General features: G+C 39.5%; 1 protein-coding gene across 1 annotated transcript; it reads right to left on the bottom strand.

Annotated features, from left to right (window-relative positions):
- Nucleotides 1-814: 814 nt before the first annotated feature.
- On the bottom strand, nt 815-13,243 carry LOC117531402 (long-chain-fatty-acid--CoA ligase 5-like). The gene is made up of 21 exons (XM_034194497.1): nt 13,139-13,243; nt 12,829-12,995; nt 12,565-12,676; nt 11,921-11,985; nt 11,732-11,833; nt 11,546-11,645; nt 10,192-10,370; nt 10,081-10,113; nt 9,939-9,990; nt 9,743-9,816; nt 9,580-9,657; nt 9,365-9,499; nt 9,149-9,283; nt 8,753-8,848; nt 4,863-4,935; nt 4,478-4,566; nt 2,958-3,074; nt 1,761-1,904; nt 1,582-1,683; nt 1,326-1,397; nt 815-969 (listed from the first exon to the last, which is right to left on the bottom strand). Exons 2-21 carry the CDS (start codon nt 12,982-12,984, stop codon nt 832-834), a joined length of 2,052 nt encoding a protein of 683 aa, XP_034050388.1. The 5' UTR covers nt 12,985-12,995; nt 13,139-13,243; the 3' UTR covers nt 815-831.
- Between the last annotated feature and the right edge of the window lie 12,097 nt (nt 13,244-25,340).

Raw genomic sequence — 25,340 nt, 5'->3', positions numbered from 1 at the left:
GTTAAGGGGGGAATACATGTTATTAAGAACAGAGGTATGTAAACTTTGGATCAGGGTCATTTGGGTAGTTTCTGTTATGATTTAAATAGGGCAAACAGTTGTTTGGCAATAAATGGCTTCACCCAACCACTAACCATGAGTGGAACAGAAAGTTTTAGTGTTGTCATTCATATTCTCTTAAAAATGGCCAAAAAAAGCAAAAATTCTGCCAGGGTATGTAAACTTTTGAGCACAACTGTAGCTGTAAAGAAAGCTGCTGTTCTTTTCCTGAAGACAATCTTTTTCCTGGAAGACCTACACACCCTTTTCTGTTAAACACAACAGCCAGGTTCTTGTGAAACAGACAAGTCATTTATAGCTACACAGTTGTTCCAAATTTAAGGAAAAGTTTAAAAAAACAACAACAACAAAAAAAATCACTTAAAGCATCACCACCACCAACCACCGCAAACAAATGTGGCACAGCTTTTACACACTGCTTCTTCACAGGGCTTTCAGTGAAAATTTCAAGCAAAATAAAACAGCCACAACTGTCAGTTTTGTCTGTATTAAAGTTTTCTGTGTAAGTGTGTGTTAACAGATGTAAGTATTAATGATAAGTATTCTACTTCGTTATATTACAACCTGGCTGAGTGGGCTGAAGGATGAGTCACTCAGGTTGTGTCCAAGTAGTTGCTCCACACTTCAGTGTGATATTTGTTGAGCAGAAAGATGAGATTAACAGAACTTCGACTTTGCTAACACACTTCAGTGTATGGCAGGGCCGTACATCTACGCGATTAATCTCCTTTAATAACAGTCACTGATAACCAGAGGTATGAGCTTCTCCTTTTATTGCATATTGGCATAAAGTTTATCAATCTGGGGCTGAAAGAGATTTTTGAGCTCAGCCCTCTTTGCTTTAAGTGTGGGAGTCAACAGGCCGTTCTCAATGGTGAACTGCTCCGGGTGGAGGTGTAGATCCTTCACCTGCAGAGATTAAAAAAAAAAAAAAAAGGAGTGTGCAGTTTAGTTTGTTGCATCCATATATATATATAAAAAATAAGGGGTGATTTTGACTTTTACATAAATATGCAAGAGCACTTTTAGAGCTCAGTATACTGGAGCATGTTTCCCAAATGCAATAAAGAGTTGGAAGGAAGGACAAAAGAAAAACGTGTAGCTGCTCATTTTCGTCGCTAGAGGGAGTATTGAACCACATTTGGAGAAATTGGCAGGACAGATACATTGGTGTGCAGATGTTAAAGACATCCACGGTTACTGTCAAAACACAGTAAATAAAATTGTGGACATTACACTTTAGGTGTTTATTGCACAGGCATTACCTGCTCAAAGGACTTGAGCCCGGCTTCTTTGCCCAATGTGGTCATGTCTGACAGAATGGCCTTCTTAATGTCCTGTAAATCAAAAGGTCATCACTGAAAGTATTCAAACATATTTTTGAACACATGTTCTAAAAACAGAGAATCTGCTTCTTATTCTGTTATTCAAAGCTAAAAATGACTAAGCCTCTCAAAACTGGCCCCAACACCCCATAATCTGACAGTTTTTGGAGAAAATTTGTGACAAGCAGGAAATCACCGTGTTTTTGCAGAGTTCTTCAATGGAGCCTTTGAGCCCAAGCTTCTTGGCAAAGCCTGGTAGGATCTCGGGATCAGGGACCACAACAGCAACCAGACTGGACTACAGACAACACATTTAGATAGTCAGGGGGACAGGGTGAGAAATTCATGTGCACGTTGTCAGGATGTTCCATTTACCTGCAGACTGTCTCCGTGCACAAATACTTGTGCCACAGGTGCACTGCGTACATAGACATTTTCAATCTTCTCTGGTGCTATGTACTCCCCTTGAGCCAGCTTGAAGATGTTCTTCTTGCGGTCAACAATCTTCAGAACGCCACTCTGTCAATAAATAAAAAATTAAAACTGGAGAAATAACTGATTTTGAGTCAGTGGAGAAGCAAAATTAACATTTTCTTTCCTCCAGATCAGCAATTCATTCAATTTTTAGTGACCAATTCCCCAAATTTCAACATTTGTAGTGCATCTTGCCATTGATGCTTGCAATCATTTGACGTGGCTCATTTTACTCATGATGGAACCTCCTAAATGATGTTGCAAACAAATCTGTGTACCTCATCATTCAACAATAAGTTGAAACTATTCAGTGAACAGAAGCATGCTGCGGGGAGTGACGGGTCAGTCCTGTTACCATACGCCTGCTTCGATAATGTAGATTAAAGTACAATTTTGTAACATTTGCTTGCTGTAGTTCCTTCACAACATGGCCTCAAAGGCCTTTTGTCAGTATGAAAAGTCTTGCAAAAATCACCAGATTTGGCTCACCGTTTAATTTGTACCAGACATGGTTACGTCAGTGGTGCGTGTGACTAAATAAGGTTTCTTAATGAAGACTCTAGGCACAATTGACAGGAACAAGCAACATGATGTGGTAACTGCAGTTTGCATTCTCTTTTAAAAATGCACCACATCTGGGAAATGATACCAACATAAATAGCGATACCATTCCAAACCTGGTAATTTGTTAGACAATCATTTTGGTGTTCAGTGGTTTCAGGGCCTTGTACCCAAACATTGCATATTAAGTAAGTGCTTGTTTGTGCTTATATCTAGCTCCATTTGCTGAAAATCGTTGGAACCAAGTACATTTTCAATCTGAAGTTCACCCTTCATGAAGCCAAATGGATTAAAAAAAAAAAAAAAAACAGTGTGTGGCCTGGGTTTTATCCAGCCCAGTCTCACTTTTTTTCCCATCACAAAATGTTACATTTTTGTGACATGTTCAACCTTTGATCACTTTTTTTTTTAACCCCAACCCTGTCCCTCCAAGTTTTATGATGCAATCGTGAATATTTTTACACCTTCACCACCGTGTACTCAATTTTGTGATTCATGAAGAACAAATCCATTAAATCACTTTTCATTTTGTCTTACTGGCATCCATTTTCCAATGTCTCCAGTGTGGAGCCAGCCAGCTTTATCCAAAGCCTCTGCAGTCCTCTCTGGGTCTTTCAAGTAGCCCTTGAACACATTCTGACCCTTAATGCAGACCTGCAAAGAAAAAGGTTCCCCAATTAGTGTTTTGTAATTAATCATAATACAATTTATTGCTATATAATAGACTATCGACAGTCATTGGAAGAGTGCGCATGTATTCACATTTGACAAGTTTCAGATCTTTCCTGAATAGAGCTATCTAAGATCACTCAAGCTTAGGAGACTGCCATCAAGGCAAACTGGAGCCGTCAACTTTTGCTAAAATACCCCAGGTAAGAACTCAAATAACTGAAAGACAGCTCAGTGTCAAACCAGAACCCAACTATTTCATGCACAGTTGTGTAGCGCAGAATTGTACCAAATGTCCTTAAACCCCCCACTAAAAAAAAAACAAAAAAACACTAAAATAGTGGAACACGTCGTTAACTCTCTGCAATTCCAATTTATTAGCCCAAGCAATCAAACACAACATGAAATAGGGGTAGGATTTGATGACTTGCACATGAGACCTAAACAGCTAACTAGTCCATGAGCCAAGCAGGTTCAGTACCACGTAAGGTGACAAAATGACACTTAGAATCCAGCCTCAGTGTACCATGGTCTACACAAAAATGTATGAGTACCATCACAGGATGGTAGCTGTCGCCAGCCAGGGGTCAAAATGTAAAACTGCTTCATGTTGAATGCTATACTACGTTATTTGTCTGATCATAATGATTCCAAAAAGGTATAGTTTGGACTATCTATGACTGAATGTTCTGGAGTTATGAGAAAGGTCAGTTTCAATTTGTACAGGTGTCAAAAGTTAAAGTTGCTCCAATTTCAGTAAAACATGATGCAAATTATTGTTTGAGTTAATAGGGTTCTAAAGAGGAATAAGTTGCACCATCTGTCATGCTTAGTTATGTTACAGGGTAACATATGTCACAAGTCATAGACTCCAATGGACGTCGACCTTGTTTAACCTTTACTTTGGAGACCAAACGTTCAGCACAGTCAAACCCATTTCATTTATTAACCCTTTTATTTCAACCAATAATTTGCATCTTTTTTTTTTTTTTAACTGAAATTGGAGCAGCTTTAATTTTTGACCCCTATACGAACTGAAACTGACCTTTGTCACCATTTTTGCTGTTTTTACCCCATAACATTAAGTCAGATAGTCCAAACTATACCTTTTGGAATCATTATGATCAGACAAATAATTTAGTGTAGTTTTCAACATGATTGAAGCATTTTTTACATTTTGACCTAATTCTTCACTGACCCCTAGCTGGCTGCAGCTGCCACCCTGGGATGGTTATTATACATTTTTGTGTAGGTCATGTACACTGAGGCTGGATTTCAATTGTCATTTCGTCACCTTACATGGTACCGATTAGGTCAAAATTGATGACTGGCTCAGACTAAACCTTTAATTTTGTCTTTTGAAAGTGCTTCCTTTGTTAAGATATTACCTCTCCTTCCCCATTTGAAGCAAAATAGTTCATTTCTTCAACATCCACCAACTTTACAAAGTTACAAGGCAGAGGAACCCCAACATGACCTGCAAGAAACAGTTGAGCAGATTAGTTTTTGCCATTTGGATGCTTTCCTTTGACAATAACAAATGTGAAACTGCTCATTTTCCACCCCAACTTCTAGCTGTTTGATCACTTTTGGCCCTCTTGTTGTGGTCATACATATGCAAGAAATTAAGCCTCACTGGATCCCATTAAGTTTAACGGTTTTTCACCCCACTTTAATTCTAATGGCAACATTTTAACCGCACGTGGAACAGTGTTCCAACCTGCAAGGAATTAGATCAGACAAGAGAATGAAAACTACGTCCACAGTACATACCCGAGGTGGCATCTCCTGACATGGTGAAGGTGCAGCCAGCTGTGCACTCCGTTTGGCCGTAACCCTCAAAGATCTGCAGGTACCAAACACAGCAGAAAAAGGATGCAACAGAAATGTCAAAGCAGAAGATACCAAGATGTGTGTGAAGCCACAGATTTAAATTTCAAAAGCTCTGATATAATTTAATGTCAAGTCAAAGCTTGATTCAACTGATTACAAGCTCCAACACCATGGAACAGTCAATGTCAAACCAGAAGAAGAGAAGACCCATATCCTCCTGATCGGTAGTCAGGAGGATACATATACGAGGGCTGTCCGTAAAGTATAGGTCCTTTTTATTTTTTTCAAAAACTATATGGATTTCATTCATATGTTTTTACGTCAGACATGCTTGCACCCTCGTGCGCATGCGTGAGTTTTTCCATGCCTGTCGGTGACGTCATTCGCCTGTGAGCACTCCTTGTGGGAGGAGTCGTCCAGCCCCTCGTCGGAATTCCTTTGTCTGAGAAGTTGCTGAGAGACTGGCGCTTTGTTTGATCAAAATTTTTTCTAAACCTGTGAGACAGATCGAAGTGGACATGGTTCAAAAAATTAAGCTGGTTTTCAGTGAAAATTTTAACAGCTGATGAGAGATTTTGAGGTGATTCTGTCGCTTTAAGGACTTTTCACGGTGCGAGACGTCGCGCAGCGCTCTCAGGCAGCGTCATCAGCCTGTTTCAAGCTTAAAACCTCCACATTTCAGGCTCTATTGATCCAGGACGTCGTGAGAGAACAGAGAAGTTTCAGAAGAAGTCGGTTTCAGCATTTTATCCGGATATTCCACTGTTAAAGGAGATTTTTTTAATGAAAGACGTGCGGACGGGTCCGCGCGTTGGGACACAGCCGACACGTTGGGCAGATACTGCAATGCTACGCAATTACTTTCACTGGTATGATAATGACCTTTATATGCCCTTAATGCAAATCTCACAAAATTGGATTTTAGAGTATTGTCTGGTCAGTGAAAGATTTAATGTCATGTGATTTCTTACTCTTAAATTCAAACAAAATTGAAGTAGTTGTCATTGCTCAAGCAGTTTCACAGCTCATTCAATATAGTACTAAAGCAGAAGTCTGGGTGATCCTATACTGCCCTTTCAAGTACATATTACAGAAGTTATTAACACTTTCATCTGTGCAACATCATGAAGAGTTTACATATTCTGTTCATGGTGGATGCAGAAACATTGATTCATCCAGAATCAATTACAGTTGTATTTTGTTTTCTGCCTTGCCACAGACAAGCATCAGTGGTCTTCAATTGGCTCAAAATGCTGCAGCTGGAGTTCTAACCAGAAGAAGAAAGTTTGGCCATATTGACCCAGTTTTGGCTTCCTGTTCATGTGAAATCAGATTTTAAAGGCTTTATTAATAACATACAAAATGTGGCATGGACTAGTACTGCCCCACCTGGCAGAGCCAAAAAACTTAATGTGCCAGTCCATGCTCTGTTTTCTCAGGATGCAGGGTTACTGTGTCCCAAAGGTAATGAAGCAATCAAAGGTAATGAAGCAATCACAGAGCAGTTTATTGTGCACCTTTACTGCAGAACAGTTTGCCCCCTGATATAAAACACTGATTCTGTGGAGTTAATATCAACATTAAAAATGGCAGCATGGTGGCTTAGTGGTTAGCACTGGTGCCTCTCAACATCTGGAGTTGGTCCTTAGGAGCCAGACTGTGGCTGCCCACTGCTCCTAGTGGTTAGATTGTGTCTAACTGTAGGATGGGTTAAATGCAGAGGACAGGTTTCATTGTATGTATATACGAGGTCTGTTAGAAAAGTATCCAACCTTTTTATTTTTTGCAAAAACCATATGGATTTGAATCACGTGTGATTGCATCAGCCAAGCTTGAACCTTCGTGCGCATGCGTGAGTTTTTTCACACCTGTCGGTTGCGTCATTCACCTGTGAGCAGGCTTTGTGTGAGTAGTGGTCCACCCCTCTCGTCGGATTTTTATTGCGAATAAATAAACGATTTGGAGCTTTGCTGCATCAAATTTTTCCAGAAACTGTGAGAGACCTCCAGGTGGACACCATTCAGAAAATACAGATGGCTTTCAGGGACAATTTTATGGGGATTACACAGATTAAGGAGTGTTCCAGCCGGTTTAAAGACCGCCCACAGCGTCTGAGAGTGCAGCGCACTCTGAGCGCTGATCAACAGGCTGACACCCCGCTGAAACAACCAGATCATTTCCAACGTGAAGGCTTTGTTGATCCGTGACGTCGTCTGACTTCCACAAAAATGGCAGAAGACGTGGACATCAAGACTTTTTCGGCACATTCCACTGTTACAGGAGTTTTTTTTCATGGAAAGAAGCGGAGGGATGCGCCACGGAGCCGCTCATAGCGCGGCACAAAACCACCTCCGTGTTGGTCTCACAGGACGGCTTTCAGATGGCTTTTCAGTCGTGTGACTATCCGAGAAATTGTGCATGAGCTGGACATGCCAGATCATGTCCTGTGAGGCTTCATCACGGCGTTGCTTTGCGCCATGCGGCTCCACCATGTCTGTGTCAATGTGCCGAAAAAGTGCAGATGTCCAAGTCTTCCGCAATTCCTGTGGAAGTCAGACGACGTCCCGGATCAACACAGCATTCAGTGTGGAAATGAACGGCACATTTCACTGTTACAGGAGTTTTTGTCATGAAAGAGGAGCGGAGGAATTCCACGCGTCGTGGTGGAGCCGCATGGCGCAAAGCAACGCCGTGATGAAACCTCACAGGACATGTTCTGGCATGTCCAGCTCATGCACAATTCTCGGATAGTCACACGACTGAAAAGCCACCGAAAGCCATCTGAAAGCCGTCCTGTGAGACCAACACAGAGGTGCTTTTGTCCCGCACCATGAGCGGCTCCGTGGCGCATCCCTCCGCTTCTTTCCATGAAAAAAACTCTTGTAACAGTGGAATGTGCCGAAAAAGTCTTGATGTCCACGTCTTCTGCCATTTTTGTGGAAGTCAGACGACATCCCGGATCAACAAAGCCTTCACGTTGGAAATGATCTGGTTGTTTCAGCCTGTCGATTGGCACTCGGAGTGCGCTGTGCTCTCAGACACTGTGGGCGGTCTTTAAACCGGCTGGAGCACTCCTTAATCTGTGTAATCCCCATAAAATCATCCCTGAAAGCCATCTGAATTTTCTGAATGGTGTCCACCTGGAGGTCTCTCACAGTTTCTGGAAAAATTTTATGCAGCAACGCTCCAAATCGTTCAGACATTTATTTGCAATAAAAATCCGACGAGTGGGGTGGACCACTGCTCACAGGTGAATGACGCAACCGACAGGCGTGAAAAAACTCACGCATGCGCACGACGGTTCAAGCTTGGTTGATGCAATCACACGTGATTAAAATCCATATGTTTTTTGAAAAAATAAAAAGGTCGGATACTTTTCTAACAGACCTCGTATGTGCGATGACAAAGTTTCTATTCTAAAGACACCTTAGCTGAAATATTTCCTCTTTGGATGCATTAAATTTTGTTGTGCTTTGTCAGGTTATTGATAATATGGCCAAAGCAGATTGCCACCCCACAGAGTCTGGTCTGCTTGAAGTTTTTTTTTTCCTGCTTACAGCAAAAAACCCTGAGCAAGTTTTTCCTTTCCGCTTTTGCCAATGGGCTTGCTCAGGGGGTGGGCAAGGTTAGACCTTACTTTTGTGAAGCGTCATGGGGGACTTGTTGGAATTTGGCACTGTATAAATAAAATTAACATCCAGAGTTCATGATGGCTGCAACAAATAATGGTTAATGGAATGTTTACTTTCAAACCTTCAAAAGTCATGAAAAAAGTATATAAATAAGAAGTCATGTCTGCTGACCACCTGCAATGTGAAAAGATTGCTTACCTGGCAACCTAAGACAGCCCTGAGGAAGTTGAGAACAGAGGGAGATATTGGTGCTGCTCCTGTCACCATGATCCGTACATTTCCCCCCATGGATGCCTAGAATCAATATTAAGGACAAGCCCATTTAACTAGTGTCCAGTCTTCAAATGACATAATGGCAACCACTTTGTACATGTAGATTTTAAATCACAAATATACATTCATTTTGTGTCCCAGTTTGTTAACTGTTAAGGTCAACTTGCCAATACTTGAAATCTCTTTGGGATGGCAAATACATCAGTGGATGTTTTGACATACATGTCGGTGGAGCTACATGTGCCAATTCCATATTCTGAACCCTGGCATCAAACCTCCTGTATGCTCCTTTGAATCATTTAGTCATTATAGTAACACTACCTGCACTTTGTGGAAGATTAGTTTGTCCCATATGCTGTTTTTCCTGACGATTCCTTGCTTCACTTCGCTGTACTTCCTCTCCACAGCAAAGTTTAACAGCCATTTCTTGAAAGGCGTCGCAGCTTCACTCTGAACCTAACAGTTTCAAAATACCGGCGCACATTAGTTGAACTGATGTTTAAAGCAGAGGGGAAACTGGGTGGTGTGATCACCAACTTTGTCGTAGATGCGGTTGAGGAGTCGAGGCACGACTGGGAAAATGGTGGGCTGCAGGGCTTTCAAGTCATCTGGCAGTAGCCTGATGTCACCCTGGAAGAATCCAACCTTTGCCCCGGCTCCATAGACCCCCGTCTGCAAGTAAAATCACAAAACATCTGAAACAGTCTTTTGTTATTTTTTTTTTTTTTTGTCTTAAGATATGCAGGACGTACCTGCACGACTCTCTCAAACATGTGTGCTAAAGGCAAGAAGGAGATGCTGATATCATCAGGACATGGAACAATTGTAGTCTGTGAGAAACGGGATTTATCAGGTGCAGGTCCAGATACAATTCAGACTTGTTGCGTCAAGTCAGTTGTGCCTCAAAATACATACCTCAAAGGTTTTCAGAACACCTGCAGCATCAGAGACTACATTCTCATGGGTCAGCATTGCTCCCTTAGGGTTTCCTAAGAAACAAAAAACATCAACTATGACCTCAAGTAGATCTGTAGGTCACAACTTCATTCTCTAAAATTCAACTTCCATTGTGATGAATTTCATTACGCATTAATACAACAAAAAGGATCACCTGTAGTGCCACTGGTGAAGCATATAATACTGAGATCCTCTGGGGTTGGTGGCTGTGGGATCAGATTGACAGAGCAGTGAGTAAATTCAGTTAGTGGATTAATAAATAAATAATAAAAGCTGAACAGCTGAAACAAACTTACAACTGGCTTTTGAAGATTGTTTTTCCCTAGAGCCTGGAAGAGAATTTATTAACACTTAAATTGCCATTTTAAGTCAAATCCTTATAATCCAGCCAAGCTACATTACATTACCTCCACATCCTGCATGGATAGAATGTCCACCCCACATTTTGTTCCACGCTCAACCAGCTCAGAGTTAAAGGGATCCATAATGACAATTGTTTTGAGGGCTGGAACCTCGCCATTTTCCCGATGTTGCAGAAGTGTTTCTGCTTTTTTTTGATTGTCACAAATCACTGTGGATATCTCGGCTGCAAGAATAAGAAAAACTTCAGTTGTCTAAAAGTTAGATTTTTGGGATGGAAACAAGTTGATTACGTTATCGCTAAAAATGCAAGTTTTAAGTTGTAAAACGTACAGGAGTCAATGATCAAGCAAAGTACAAAATCTGAGGAGCCAACTAAGGCACTTATGACGGCGTTTTAGAGCCACATTGAGTTTTTTGTTTAAGACTTCGAGAACAAAGTCGTAATATTACGAGAATAAAGTCATATTATCACGACAAAGATGTAATTTTATCAGAGAAAAACTCTACATCTCAAAATCAGATCTGTGGAGTGCTTTAAGTTGTACAACTAAGGAAGAGAGATAGAGGATCTTTTTTAACATGGGTAGCCGATGAAAGCCCGAAGGTTGTTTCCAAAAGGGCCCACGGCACATGTCTCTCACTCCTCCCCAGCACTCCTGTTGAAAGTGCCAGTTGGGAGCATGGCTGCAATCGAGATTTGAACCTGGATCGCTGGCATCACAGGCCAACGTGCAAACCACTACGCCACCATCTCCTGATGTACTTTATCTTTTGGCCCATCTGCAACACATTATCATTAGTATCAGAACTTTGAAAAGAATATGCAATCTGCAGGAGGAACCACACAGCCTTCGCCTGTAGTTCCGGCGATTATTAGCTCCCGAAAGTTTTTTCTCGTAAAATTACAACTTTATTCTTGTAATATTACGAGAATAAAGTTGTAATTTTCCAAAAAAGAAGAAGAAGAAAAAAAAAGCGTACCAGCCATCTCCTCCTCCATGAAAGAGGCAATTTCGGGAGCTACTACTACTTTTTTCTCATAATATTATGAGGGGTGGTGGCTAAGTGGTTATTGTGCTTGGCTTCGGTGCAGAAGGTTCCTGGTTCAAATCCCACTCCGGCCACATTTGTCCATGTAATGTGGAGTTGCGTCAGGAAGGGCATCCAGAGTAAAACTTGTGCCAATTAAACATGCAGCTCCACCTTGGATTTGCTGTGGCGACCCCAAGTGCAAAATACAGGAGCAGCCGAAGGGACTTACTTTTTACTTCTCGTAATATTACGACTTTATTCTCGAGGTGTAAAACACAAAACAAAAAAACAACGTGGCTCTAAAACGCTGTCGTAGGCACTGGACTTACAATTAACACTATTATTGTGCAGCGAGATGCCAGTTACCTCTGTCGATAATGAACACAAGAGCCTCTGGACCCAGAGTGTCGTACAGGGGAACCACTACCATGGAGTAGGTGTAACAGGCTAACTCGGAAATAATCCACTGTTGATGACAAATTACACAGGCACCAAAATCAGATGTGCACATCAAACCACAAATTACATTCAATCCTTAATGGCTGCATTTACCTCAGGTCTGTTTTGGGAGAAGACACCAATGTTTGTATCGCTGTTGGGTTTCAGTCCTCTATGAAGAAGCCCTGACCCCAGGTGCTCTGCTCTGTCCGATACCTCCAGAGACATTGTGCAAACACCAGCTGAAATTAACACTTTAGTTTTATGGCTTTCCTTTCATATGGAAAGAAGGCATGTTTATACCTGTCTGTACTTCAGCCACTGGTATGGTCTTCCTGGTTTTCTATAGCCTAAGCATGGTCCATTACCTGCAAACAAACATCAAAGTTTAAATTGAAGTTATTAATCTTCATAAACACGTTTCAGTAGTGCTTAAATTAATTTGTAATTCCAATACATGTCAGCATCCTAAGAATGTGCACTTGGATAACCAGTGCAAAGTTGATGAAACATCTCCATACTCCAACAATCATGATAGTTCAAGAGAATTAATAGATTTGAAGTGTTTTGCTACTTAAACTTTGTTAAATCAGCATTATGTGCTGCATTTGATCACTGACATGCTGTATTAACTACAACACCATTAGTTATAGTTTTCTCTAATCTGTAGTTGGTGAAATCACATGATGTTAGTGCCAATGGCAGTTTGCATTTTCTACAATAAAAAGGTATACCATTAGTCAAATACATCTGGTATAAGTAGTGGTATACACCAAAGTTAGAAATTTATTAGTTTGTGAAAAATCTTATGCCCATTTCAAAAACCTCTTCTTTGCCATGCCAGTCAAATGGTGTATGCTGCATGCAAGAGGAAGCATTTTCTAGACTGGTAGCATGCCTGATCATGCTGAAGTAGCATTTGAAGACCTTTAGACATTTCCACTCACCTGACACTCTGGTGCCCCTCTGAAAATTCTCATACAAAGTCTTAGCATCATTGTAGTAATATGAGATCAGGTTGTTGTTATCTTCCAATATGGCAGTTTTCCTTGCACCACCCTAAAGACGTTAGGCAGCAGCACTGGTAATGATCAGTCTCAAACTTTGATAACGTTATTAAATAATAAGTCACATATTAAGTCATTGGAGACATTATCTTGAATACATCCTGACTGATTAAGTACTCAACTTGAAAGCTTGGTGCTTTTTACCTTGATACCAAGAGTTTGGCAGTTGAGGTCAACAGGGGTACAGAGCGGACTGGGACGCGTGTTGAGGTAGAACAGCGTCAAAGCTGCCAGGATGAACAGAAACACAATCGCCGGAAATGGGAGAGGAGAGAACAACAAGTGGAAAAGGACCTCCATGGTGAAAAGGTCTACAGACAAGAGGACAGAGTTAGCAATCATTGTACAACAACACAGGCCGCAATTTCAAATTTTACACCAACTTCACAATTCTGATGTTTGTTGGTATTTGACACCAACGCCAACACAGAGTGAACCTCACTGCGTGTCCTACCGACAGCTGTTGTCCCGGCGGCGTGGTGGTCTGTTCAGATACTTGCAGCCTCCTCTTGAAAGGAAGAAATGTGGCACACGTGCACAGCTGATCCTCTTCCTCTGCTCTGAAGAAAGATCAGCAAGAACTCATAAAAAAAGTGTGAAAACCTTTGACCAACATCACTTCTCCTGATAAAAACACTGGCACAGACAGCACTGCCAGCCGTGCATCTGCAATATATTAATGATTTTATACCCACCACACACATGCACACACACACAATCTGAGCACATCAACTAAATGTTACATTCCAGTAAAGTGAAAAATGAACAAAATTAAATTTAATCCCAGCCTGCAAGAGGGTACACCCAGGTGCAATAGTTGAAAGGTTCCTTTTTTTATCTCATGTTCAGAGTCCTTGCATTTTAATGCTCATTGCACAACAAAACTAAAGCGTAAGAGATTGTTAAAATGATGCAGTAGATCCCCTTTTCCCCACTGGGGAGGTTTTGCAAACTGGATTTCATTGTGCAGATTCAATAAACAAACTCAGACTTGCATCCAGGATGCTTCACCTCCCTTCTGCAAGGGACAACTTAAAAAAAACAGGGGAAACCCCCCCCCCCCCCATATGTACCTCCTTAAACCACCATGGGCCGAGAACAGATTTGTTAAAACAGCTACAGAAGAGTCTTTTATTTATTTAATTTTTAATTTAAAAGAATATGCATAATTTGTTGTGGGACAACAGCATTTTTGTAAGACGTACTGACTGCCTTTCAAGAAGACTCATGGAAAATATCACCATTTCTTCTTAAGCAATGAAGACAACACACATTAAAGAAAAACAAAAAACAAACTACAATTTATCAAGAACAGAACATCATGAGTCAACCCAGTCTCAAAGTTCTTGACGGGACCGAAAAAACAAAACAAAACAAAACACACATACACAAAAAAAAATAAATAAATAAATAAAAAAACCTGAGATCGGAGTGCACAGGACATAACTTAAAATGTACTTATCAAAATAAGAAGGCTATGCTTGCCATGGGCATGCAGATTAGCAACAGAGTTGATCCTGGCACATTAAACTCTTCTACAATCCCAGGCTGTCCAGTGCATTATAAAACTTGTGGGAATTTGATTTCCCTGCTGGCCCACAAGGGGCAATAAAATATTTATTGTGACCTAATCTAATACCCCTCCCCGCCAAAAAGCAGTTGCAATTCTTAGTCCACATCTTGGGATTGTTGTGCTTATAACGACGAGACAGATTACTCTGTTGCATTTACGTCATATTAAGTATCTTAAATCAGTTGATTACAGCCACATGCGGCAGACACTGAGGGTACAGTTTACCGTCATGTGTGGTCAGCCTTCCATGTTTAAACAGTTTTTAAAATCAGAATTGGACCAAACTTGTTGAAATGACTGGGGGGGTTGTCAGTCAAGGACATTCAGTATTCTTTGCGAGATATTTAGAATGCTTTCCAAAGGAATTGATTAAAAAATATGTAGTTGCTATTAAACATCATTATGAAGTCATACATCTTTTTTTTTTATTAGTCATGACCGTTGACCTTGGGTGGCCTTCAAGAGGTCAATCAATTATAATAGCTTCACTCAAAGAACTGGGTGCCAATGGATCAACCATAGTGGGTTGGTTGTATGTTCTTTAAGGATAAGTGTTCAGTCTTGGACAAAATTTGTCCGAAGTGACACCGTAGCTGTATACTTACACCACTTTACATACACATACCACTATACACACACTATAATATATACATCGTGCACTGAAAGCCACCTGTCTGAGATCTTGTGAGATTTGAAACCTCAACAGGGTGAATTGATTGGAGAGTGTTGCTTTCTGTAGCCATTCGGCCACATTTGTCAGATGTCAAGAGCACGCAGAAGCATACAATGAGTCATGGAATAATGGTTTGTACAAGTTTTATACATGCACACCACACATGTGATTAGAGTGCCTCAGGATGTTTTTCTTTTCTGCATGCGATGACCTATTCTTCATTAAGTGAGCTTCCACATGTCTACTTTTATTATTCATAAATGCATGTAATTCAACAGTAAATCTAATTCACATCTCTATCAGTGGGGCTGTTTTTGAGATCAGCCAGATCAATTAACCCCACAAACATAAATATCACACAACGAGATCAAGGGACCAGGTTCAAGAAGTGAAAACAATTATATATATGTATATATATTGTCATCACATCAGCAAGTCATATATAAACAACACTAGAAAACCTTCCCACTCAGCAAACTAAAATAAATTGTGTGAATGACGCTGATCAGGTGAAATTGAAGGTTCGTTATGTGACGTTGTGAAATGTTACCTGGTGGGACGAGCAGAGATTGTTAAGGATCAGGCTAAAAAATAAAGAGTTGCTGCCATCAGCAAACACCACTAATGTAGGATATACGCACCTGGTGCAATTAGCACCTAAGAGTGCACACAGGTGTGACAGGTTCTGCACCAAGCAAGGCTCAACCTGCCTCTGCAGAGCTTTTACAGTCCTGTAGAAAATCCCTCAGGGGATCAACAACATGGATTTTATGTTGGTTTGCTGTATTGGGTTTCATGTTTAATTCATTATTCTCCCTTCCTTAACAGAATTAAGTGTGATTCTCTAAATAAATGTTGACAGCCGCTCCCCTTCAGCTGAAGTGTGTTCCTGTTAGAGATAAGAGAGATTACGATGAACTTTGACACTCAATTTATGAACGTGAGGCTAAAGGTATCCTGGGTATGGTGCATTCACAATTTACTGATCTGTGGTTGATCAAATCTAATCAGCAGCTTATCTTGCTGAGTTTGCTGAAATAGTTCTGTTAGAATATCAACCCTTACAGCAAATTTAACTTCTGTTATAGCAACAGAGATGATGCAAGAAAACAGCAGCACTACAAACAGTAAGCATTTGTTAAACCAAATTATGATGACAGTGTACTTTAATCCTTATAGCTACCAGGACATTACTGGGGCACATTTTTACCCGAAGCCATCAAATATGATCATCGGGTATTGCAAAGGCTTTGCACCTGTCCGTCTGTCTGTGCTCAGCATAAGTTCAGTCCTATTACTGCCGTAGTCTACAAATTCACTGGGAACATTCTTGGGACACAGACCTTGGACAAGTTCAAAGATCGCAAACCATGACCTATTTTAAGAGGTTAAAAAGTCACATTCTGTTTCATATTTTATGCTATGAATCATGCAAAACTTTTTTTTTTTTTGAGGGGTGGGGGTGACAACCAATCAGAGTAGAGCAGCACTGTGATGTCACTGGATGGTCTCTCTGGTGCTGCAAAACCACTTCATTTATGTGTAAATATAACATGTTTCTCGTATATTATGTAAAAGCTACCAACAAATAAACACTTCTAAATCTGAAAGGGCTGTTTTGTAACCTGATAACACATCTGGAGTGATTTACAAGACATCTTGTGGACGTCAGGATGCACGCGAGCGTCCGCTAACTCAAAGCTAACTTCTGCTCTTGTCAAAAGCTCACATATACGCACACACACGCACTCATGTGTGTTTGTGTGTGTCTATCTATCGCTCTCTCTCTCTCTCTATACATATATCTACACTTTCCACTGAGATGCCAATTAAGCAACTGCAAATGATAATAAAGAAAGCAATGCTCATATGGCCGAGAGTGTTTTAGCATTGCGTTATAAAGTGGCGAATGGGCCAATCAGAAGTTGGCAAAATCCCATACCATATAATAACGTAACTTAAAGTATGCGTAATTGCATGATCACTTGCAACTGTGTTTGTGTGGTATTCTACAAGCTGCTATACTTACAAAGAAATTATTATTATTATTAAAATTATTTGTATTATTATTATTATCATGAAATTAAAAAATATAGCTCACATATTCACTTTTTTGGAACTGATTTCATGTTGACATGCTAAGAAAAAGGGTGGGTGGGGTGAGGGGGGCATCAAATGTTACTTTTATTATAACTCTGGGATGCTTAAAACTTTTGCACAGTACTGTATATACACAGCAGTAAAGTACAAATATTTTAGGTATATTTAATATGCCTAAAAGTATTTTAAAATAATGATGAGCAATTAAATAATATTAATAAATTAGATATATGTAAATATATATATATTTAAGTATTGTGTACTTTCTACAAAAAATAAAATAATAATAATAATTTATTTCATGTTATAAAAATACATAATTGATTTTTGGTAGTTTCCAGCAATTTATTAGAAAATTTAATCCAGTTTAATTAAGTTATCGGCTGTTTGTGTTATGTACCAAGCAGTACACATTGGTACACAAGGGCAAGATTTGGACCTAATGGCATTGATCATAAAATTATCCTTTCTGGCATGCTGTTGATCAGAGAATTTTAATACATGAAAACTGGTAGATGATAATAAAATCTGTGCTCCAGCAGTACAACAAATGGTGATATTTGTGAGAGTTTACAATGTCTCATAACTTGGCACCACCTGGTGAATGAAAGCAGAAACAGCCATGCTCATCTGTTTTTTGCAAAATGCTGCCCAAAGTTGGCTGAGTGCTATAAGGTGTTCACAACTGTAATTAGTTACATTAGCAACAAATTAGATGGAAGTTTTTTCTTTCAGATCCTGCTTCCAGTTCACCACAAAATGTAATCTGCATAAAAATAGGTTTTGCTACAGATTTTGACTTGCATTGCTGACAAATTTGATACACGTTAACATGTGCGTATATGTGTTACTTAAAAGTAAGCTACGCTTGGGCAGCTTTGCACCCCCCATCTTCACTCGTATTAACGTTGATACATGCCTTTAGAAAAATTAACAAGACAACAAATAAACAAATAACAAGATTAGATCACTGTTACACTGAAAAAGAACCAACTTCAAAAAGTGTTACAATTGGTAAAACCTGAATGAATTAAGTTGTTTAAGTTGTTTTCTAGAGTTGATCTAACTTACAAACCTAAATTCAAACAACTTAATTCCTTCAGGTTTTACCAATTGTAACGCTTTTTTAAGTTGGTTCTGATGATTCTATTTTTTCAGTGTACTAAGGTGGCCTCATTGGCAATATACATTCCATTATGCTCCATTTTTTATTTATTTATTTATTTATTTATTGCCTTCATTTGGAATATTCATGGATTAAAAATCCTATTCCTTTGCTTAACTAGTTACAGTTTATACTTGAAACCTGTCTGTCAAAAAAATCCTGATGTAAAAATGACAATGGAGTGAATGGTTATGGAAGGATTGGAGTTTTCTCTTCATAATTTTAGGGACAAAGGGGGTTAGTGATGTGGAAGGGGGTAGTTATAGGTTAGGGTTAGGAAGGGGCAGGGTTAGGGTTAGGTACCGGGAAAAGTTAGGAGACACATCCTTGGTGGAGGTTATAATGCCTCTTTGTCCCTCTCACTCCCTCCCAAATGTTATGATTTTCTCCTCCCTAACCACCTGTCACCACCACAAGCAGGGTTGGGTATTTAAGCTGTGTCTCATCAAGGCAAGGCACATCTTTTGTGTCACGCAAAAAGAAAAGCATAAGTGATGTCAAGTGTGATATGCCCTTCTTCTCAGAGCCGAATGTTGGCACTTCAGTTGACACTTTTTTTAACCATCACCTCCGTTGTCAGTAACGACGTCAATGGCTCTAATTTCCGTAAACTGTTGATTGGCCTCCAGGCTCCGTGGAACATATCGTTTCCCTTCAGTGCCCTACGACTGGGCTCAGCCGTACAGATAGCCATGGATAAAGTGAACATGAACCCTTCCTTCCTGGGCAACTACAGTCTGGATTTTGTCTACAGAGATACTGACTGTAATCCCAAAGCATCACTGGGAGGTTTCATTGAGCAGGTGTGGAAAGAAAACGTGTCTGCACTTTTGGGTCCAGCCTGTCCTGAAGAAGCTGAGGTAAAATATGCGATCAACTTGAACTGACGTGCATTTGATCCATTTTAATTTCATGTTGCAGAAGTAAGTAAGTAAAGAAGTAATTAACTCTTTGATATTTCTTGTTTTTCTTCCTGACATAGGCTACTGGTCTCATTGCATCAGTGTGGAACAATCCCCATGTTTGGTTTTGTAGGACAGTCCTCCAAAATGGACAACAGTGACATTTATGATTCCTACATCAAGATTGTGCCGCCTCTTAAAAGAAGCGCTGAGGTTCTGGCGAAGACGCTACAGTTTTTCGGCTGGACTCATGTGGCTATGATCGGTGGAGGACTGATTCCGGTACTTGGGACAAAGTTGATGCCCTGTGGAAAACGGTTGAAAATCTACTGAGGGACAAATTCAAAGTGAATGCAGTGGTCAAGTTCGACACCAGCAATCGTCGGCTCCTTTTTCAAAATATTAAGTATATCGCCACGGTTGCCAGAGGTAAGGGCGGAAGAAAATGTGAATTGTAAAAGTTCCATTTTCACTTCAGACTGTTTTGTCTAAAATCATCTGACCTGTGACACTTTGCCATCTAGTGGTTGTGGTGTTAACGAACAGGGAGGACTCAATGGCTTTGTTACTGGAGGCTGAGCGACAGGGCCTGATGAATGGAGAGTATGTCTTCTTCTTACTGCAGCATTTTGAGGTCAGTGGCAGTGTGGTGAGTAAACAGATGAGCTTTTGCTGCCCCTTTTGGTATGTATGAGTTCTGCAGTGTATACAAGAAAAACATAGGGTATGGTCACAGGTATGATACATTTTCCTTCATGTCCAGCAACAGTACTGAGTGTGTGGTGCTCTGTTATGACAAAACAGTGTATTGGAATATTTACTTAAATACCAGAATTGCAAAAGAACTGTAAATGAGGGAGGGAATAAATTTTCGTGGCCACATATGCTCTGCACATTTCATCATAGGTTAGCAGTCTTGTATTTAGTACCTCAAAGTGATACTTGAGTGAAAGTACAAGTATCTTAGCATATAATGACTTTGGTAAAAGTTAAAGTCTAAAGTAAAGGAAATGTATCAGAGTAAACGTATACATTTTATTAAGTAAATGTTGTGGAGTAAAAGTGAAAGTCGCCAGAAACATAAATAACAAAGTAAAGTACATATATGTCAAAATTCTACTTAAGTACAGTAACAAAGTATTTCTATTTTGATACATTACAAAACTGTAGGTTATACATCCTGCCCTACAGTGTCAGTTTGACTTGGCTGTTGCTTGAGCTAATCTTTAACATCTGTACCACTCAATGTGTTGGAAAAAATTAGATATGTGAGAATGTGAGGAAATGTCTCATGCCTATATCACTACTTGGAATACTTGTAATTGTCATTTTACTTTTACCTGTGGCCATGTCAAAAAAAAAAAGAAGAAAAAAAAAGAGGAGCATTCAAAAGGGAATCTGTGTTTGTGCATAATTTCTGTACTTACAGTCAGTGTCCACGTGTTCCATGATGCATACCACAAAATAGCCGACGCACATCCAAAATGTCCTTGTAACTATCTGATCTTAACCTAACTGCTTTCCAAATGGCTGATGCACATCTAAAATGTCCTTGTATTTGGTACTACAACCTGATCTTATCCTACTGCTTTTATAGCTGTCTAATTGATAAAACCAAAGTATTTGCATCTATTTGGAAGGCATGATGGAACACTCTGAGGTTGTTCCGTGACACGCCGACATACACCATAAAAGTTTTACATACCGCCTTGAACGCAACGTGAAGACGACACCCTCTTATACCCGCCTACTTCATTTCACTTTGCAGCCAATCACACAGCCACTGATTCACGACAGGCTAAGGACCACCCACATGGGGGCTGGCCTAAACTCAGGAATAAAAGTTAGTGTCGGGATAAAATCTGGGCTCTTTGTCCAAATGATGCATGTGGTTTGTTCAAAGACCCCAGCGCTGCTAGATGACTCTGTAATCAGTGTAGGCACCTTTCAGTACAACATCTATGTAAATGTTTCTTCATTTGTGTTAAAATATTTGGGAGCAGCTAAAAACAGAAGCCCCTATTGTTAAAATTAGCCTGTTAGCTATCTAAGTTGCTAGTTTTGCTACTGCTGGCCATATGTGACAGCATTAATGTTTCTGGAGTTTTCCACTCTCAAACAGGTAAATGTACAGCTCAGTGTATATATAGGTAAATGAATTTAACCAATATTTTTTTAATTGAACATGTTTACTTAATCCAGTTAGAATGTGTGAAGAATGTCTCAAGAATGTGTGAAGTTTTGACTCACTGGGTGCAAGGTTGAGAAATGTTGGTTTCTCAGAATGCAAAAGATGGTGAACCACACCCTACTTTTTCTGGGTCAGACTCAAACTTCTGAATCACCACTTCTACATGTCATACAATGTTGACTTCAAAGACTGATTTTTTTTTTAATTTTTTTTTTTACTTGTTAATATCTTTCCTGACCAGGATAACTTGTGGAAATATGCCTTGAACAGCCGAGATAACCAAACTGCAATAAGAGCCTTTGGCATGGTCTTTATCATTGGACAGAAAACCTTTGAAAGCTATGAGTATTATGACTTCTTGGAGCAAGTTTTTAAAAGATTAAAAACTCACCCATTTCAGAGTAACCTAACATCTGAAGCAGAGGTAAGGATCTTTGACGGGAACATATAGCTCATTGGAAAATTAAGAAATTTTTTTTTCGAAAATTAATTTGGCTCACGAGAAAACTCATTTTTCATCATATTGATTGTGATATTCCAGGTCAGCCTCTACTCTGCCTACCTACATGATTCAGTTCTGCTTTACGCTATGGGCCTGAAGGAACTCCTCAAACACGGCAAAGACCCTCATGATGGACAGCAGTTTTTACAGATCATTAAACAAAAGAGCATTCGATTTCATGGTACTGTGTAAAGTCCATTGCTATATTCTATACTCTCAATGTATGGAGTGAGTTTCCTGCTCATTATATAGCTGGTAATGTTTTATAGGATGAGCCCATGTGCTTGATAACAGCTCACACTATGATGCAACTCTGCAAAATCACATTGAACATTAAAAATCAATTAAATATTTTCATAGCGTTCAATGTCATAATCTGTCACCGCAGGTGCCTCTGGATTAGTCCACTTTGATGAATATGGGGAGAGAAATTTGGATTATTCCATTTATGACTTGCAGCAGAAGGGAGATACCACCAAGTTTGTGCCAATCCTCCATTACGACAGCCATACCAAAGCCGTGAGGTACAAATCACACCGTCAATGACATAACTCTAATTCCAAATCAAGGCACATTCACTCAAATTACTGTCATGCAAAACACAAGCCATTTCTTTTCAGGCCAACATCTTTGTTTGCTTCAGTGGTCTGGCCCAAAGGAAAACCTCCATCTGATAATCCAGAATGTGGTTTTGACAATGAACAATGTGAATGGCTAGTGAATGGCAAGTTATCAGTTTCAAAGAATCACCACTGTCCATCAGTTGCCACATAATGTTTTGAGCATTTTAAAATAGTAAATCAATGTCTTACATTGTAAGTAATTGATTCAATTACTCGTTAAAGTCTTCTGAATCTAAATCATCTTTGAAGCACTGACTTCCTTTTGTCCTGAGTTCTTTACAAGATTGAATAAGTTTCAGAAGCAACTGTTTATTTATTTATTTGTACATTTCAAAATAGTGAATCGTTTCCTTCAGCTAACACTTAGTTTAGTTGAAAGCACTGGGTAACCATCGTCTTAATTTACCATCTTACTCAGACATCGCCCTACTGGCCCTGCTGGTGATCTTTCCAGTCATAGGAGTGTTGCTACTCTTGTGGATTGGGATCCTGGTTGTGCAGAAACTACGGCTCCAAGTGAAAGTTGAAGACACATGTTGGTGGCTGATTGACTACAGGGACATCACCATCATCCGGGAGACCACAGTACCGGTACTCAGTTTTGAGAACTGTTGAAGAACGGAGATTGCAAGACTGTGTGTTCAGTATAGACCATGTGTGTATTTGCTTGTACAGCTGTATCCTGATATGCCACTTTGTTGTGTTTGTGTCACCTCCAGGGAACGATGGCACTGTCTGCGACCTCCATAGGGAGTCACAGTGGGAGCACTGATTCTCGATCTAGTAACAGTTATGGCCTGAAAGATAAAGCAGGAAAAGAGCATGCTTTCACCACCATTGGCCTTTTCCAAGTAAGCATGTCATTTACATTTAACATATGAGTTTGTCTGTTTGTTTCTTGGGGGCAGGATTTGGATTTTATCTTCCAAACAATAGTGATGACCTTGGTGGCCACCAGACCTAGGCTTTAGAAATGACAGAAAGTGGCAAACAAGCTCATTTCAAGCAAAATTCAACACTGAAAAAGAACCAACTTAAAAAAGCATTACAATTGGTCAAACCTGAATGAATTAAGTTGTTTGAACTCAAGTTTGTAAGTTAGAGTTGATCTAGAGTTTATCTAATTTACAAACTAAGTTAAAACAACTTCATTCATTCAGGTTTTTACCAATTCTAAAGCTTTTTTAAGTTGGTTCAAGAATTCTCTTTTTTCAGTGTAAATCTGAAAATAAAAATTCGAATTAATAAACATGTGGCTGTTTAATCTGCTAAATAGAAGTATCTATTTGTTAATTGCTAGAAAATTTCTCAAATTCCCTGGTGGTCCAAAACAAAGGGAGTGCAGACAAAACAACAGCTCACGAGTCCCACATTGGCTCACCCTGGTTGAGGGAAGGAATAAGTCTGTTTCAGCTACAAAATCCCTCTGGCAGGGGTCTGTATTTGTGACCTTGTTATTTGAGTTTTAGAATGTAACTGCTGTTAAACAATCAGAAAGTAATAAGTTTATTTATTTGTATCTTTAATTTGCAGCAAATTTGTAATAACACTCTGTCTCGCTCGCTCTATCTCTCACGGGCCACATTCATTGTGTACCTTGATCCACTATTTCCCTTGCTTTCTTTTTCTGTCACTGATACATTCATACAAAATCCTTTCTGCTGGCTTGTGCTCGAGGTATGACCACATAATCAGAGTTTTACTGAAGAACCTAAGCCACCACTGCATGTTATATGTGTATTTTTGACTTTTCATTTTATTCTACATCGTGCTCACACAAATCTAAAAGTATATTGAAAATGTATTTCATGATTCCATGAACTTCTACACTTTTGCTAAGAATGAAAAGGATGGTCCCAGATGGTACTTTTGTGACTCTGACAAGTATTAATTTCATGTGACAGAAGATCATTGTGTGGCTAATGTGTTTTTGATTCCCTGTAGGGAAATCAAGTGGCAATCCAGTACATTAAGAACCACACTGGGATTAACATCCAGAAGCCCTTCCATTATCTCTGAGTTCAATGTGGTAGAAGTTTCTTGTGTTTCTCTTCACAATAAATTGAGAGATTTCTTACTTTATTGCCTGTTTGGTTTTGTTTTATGGTTAATGAACCATCCCTTTAAACATTTTGTGTACACTTTACAGCTGATACTGTAGATAGAGCATGTTTATATATATATGCCTAGGAAGTGTGCCTAATAAGGTGGATTCTTTAACGCAGATGAAAGAGATGAAACACGAGAACTTGGTGCAGTTCTTTGGTGTCTGCGTTGAGCCACCAAATGTCTGTTTGGTCATGCAGTACTGTAAAAAAGGAAGCCTTAAGGTCAGCATTGTTTGTGTTCCATCCAATAACTTTTTCCTCACATTGCATGTTATAAAGCATCACTTAAATTGCACGATCGCAGCAGATTTAGAAACTCCTCATTGTGCAATGAAAACATGAGCAAAAACCCATTTAAATATTTAAATTTGTAATGGTACCTTTTTTGTCCACAGGATATTATGAAGGCTTCAGATGTTGAACTGGATACGATATTTAAACTCTCCTTTGCTTATGACATTGTTAATGTGAGTTAGCAAATTTTTACATTTTCTTCAATAAGAAGTTAATTATTTAGATTTATGCATTTCATACAACCCAGTTTCACCAAAACAGAGCTACTAATGTGGAAATTACAGAGAGAGAGAGAGAGATTTCTGCACTATCACTGTTAAAAGTTGTAGTTTGAATGAAGCTGTGGTTTAAAACCCATTTATTCATGTTTCAGGGAATGGATTTCATTCACAAGAGTTCCCTAAAATTCCATGGTAACCTGAAGCCCAGTACATGTCTTGTGGATAGCCGACTTCAGATTAAACTCTCCAGTTTTGGACTTTGGGAATTTAAACATGGACTTAAAAAAAAGATAATCTCACAGGA

Source organism: Thalassophryne amazonica, chromosome 18, assembly GCF_902500255.1.
Source record: "Thalassophryne amazonica chromosome 18, fThaAma1.1, whole genome shotgun sequence".
Classification (NCBI taxonomy): domain Eukaryota; kingdom Metazoa; phylum Chordata; class Actinopteri; order Batrachoidiformes; family Batrachoididae; genus Thalassophryne; species Thalassophryne amazonica.
The sequence above is the reverse complement of the archived record's forward strand: the minus strand, read 5'-3'. Positions and strand labels throughout refer to the sequence as shown.

Excerpts from the sequence above, each read along its gene's own strand:
- LOC117531402 (XM_034194497.1), bottom strand. The coding sequence starts at position 12,984 with ATGGAGGTCCTTTTCCACTTGTTGTTCTCTCCTCTCCCATTTCCGGCG. Across the intron at positions 4,567-4,862 it reads GTCAGGAGATGCCACCTCGG|GTCATGTTGGGGTTCCTCTG; the intron begins GTATGTACTGTG and ends TGTTTCTTGCAG. Across the intron at positions 1,398-1,581 it reads AAGAACTCTGCAAAAACACG|GACATTAAGAAGGCCATTCT; the intron begins GTGATTTCCTGC and ends TTTGATTTACAG.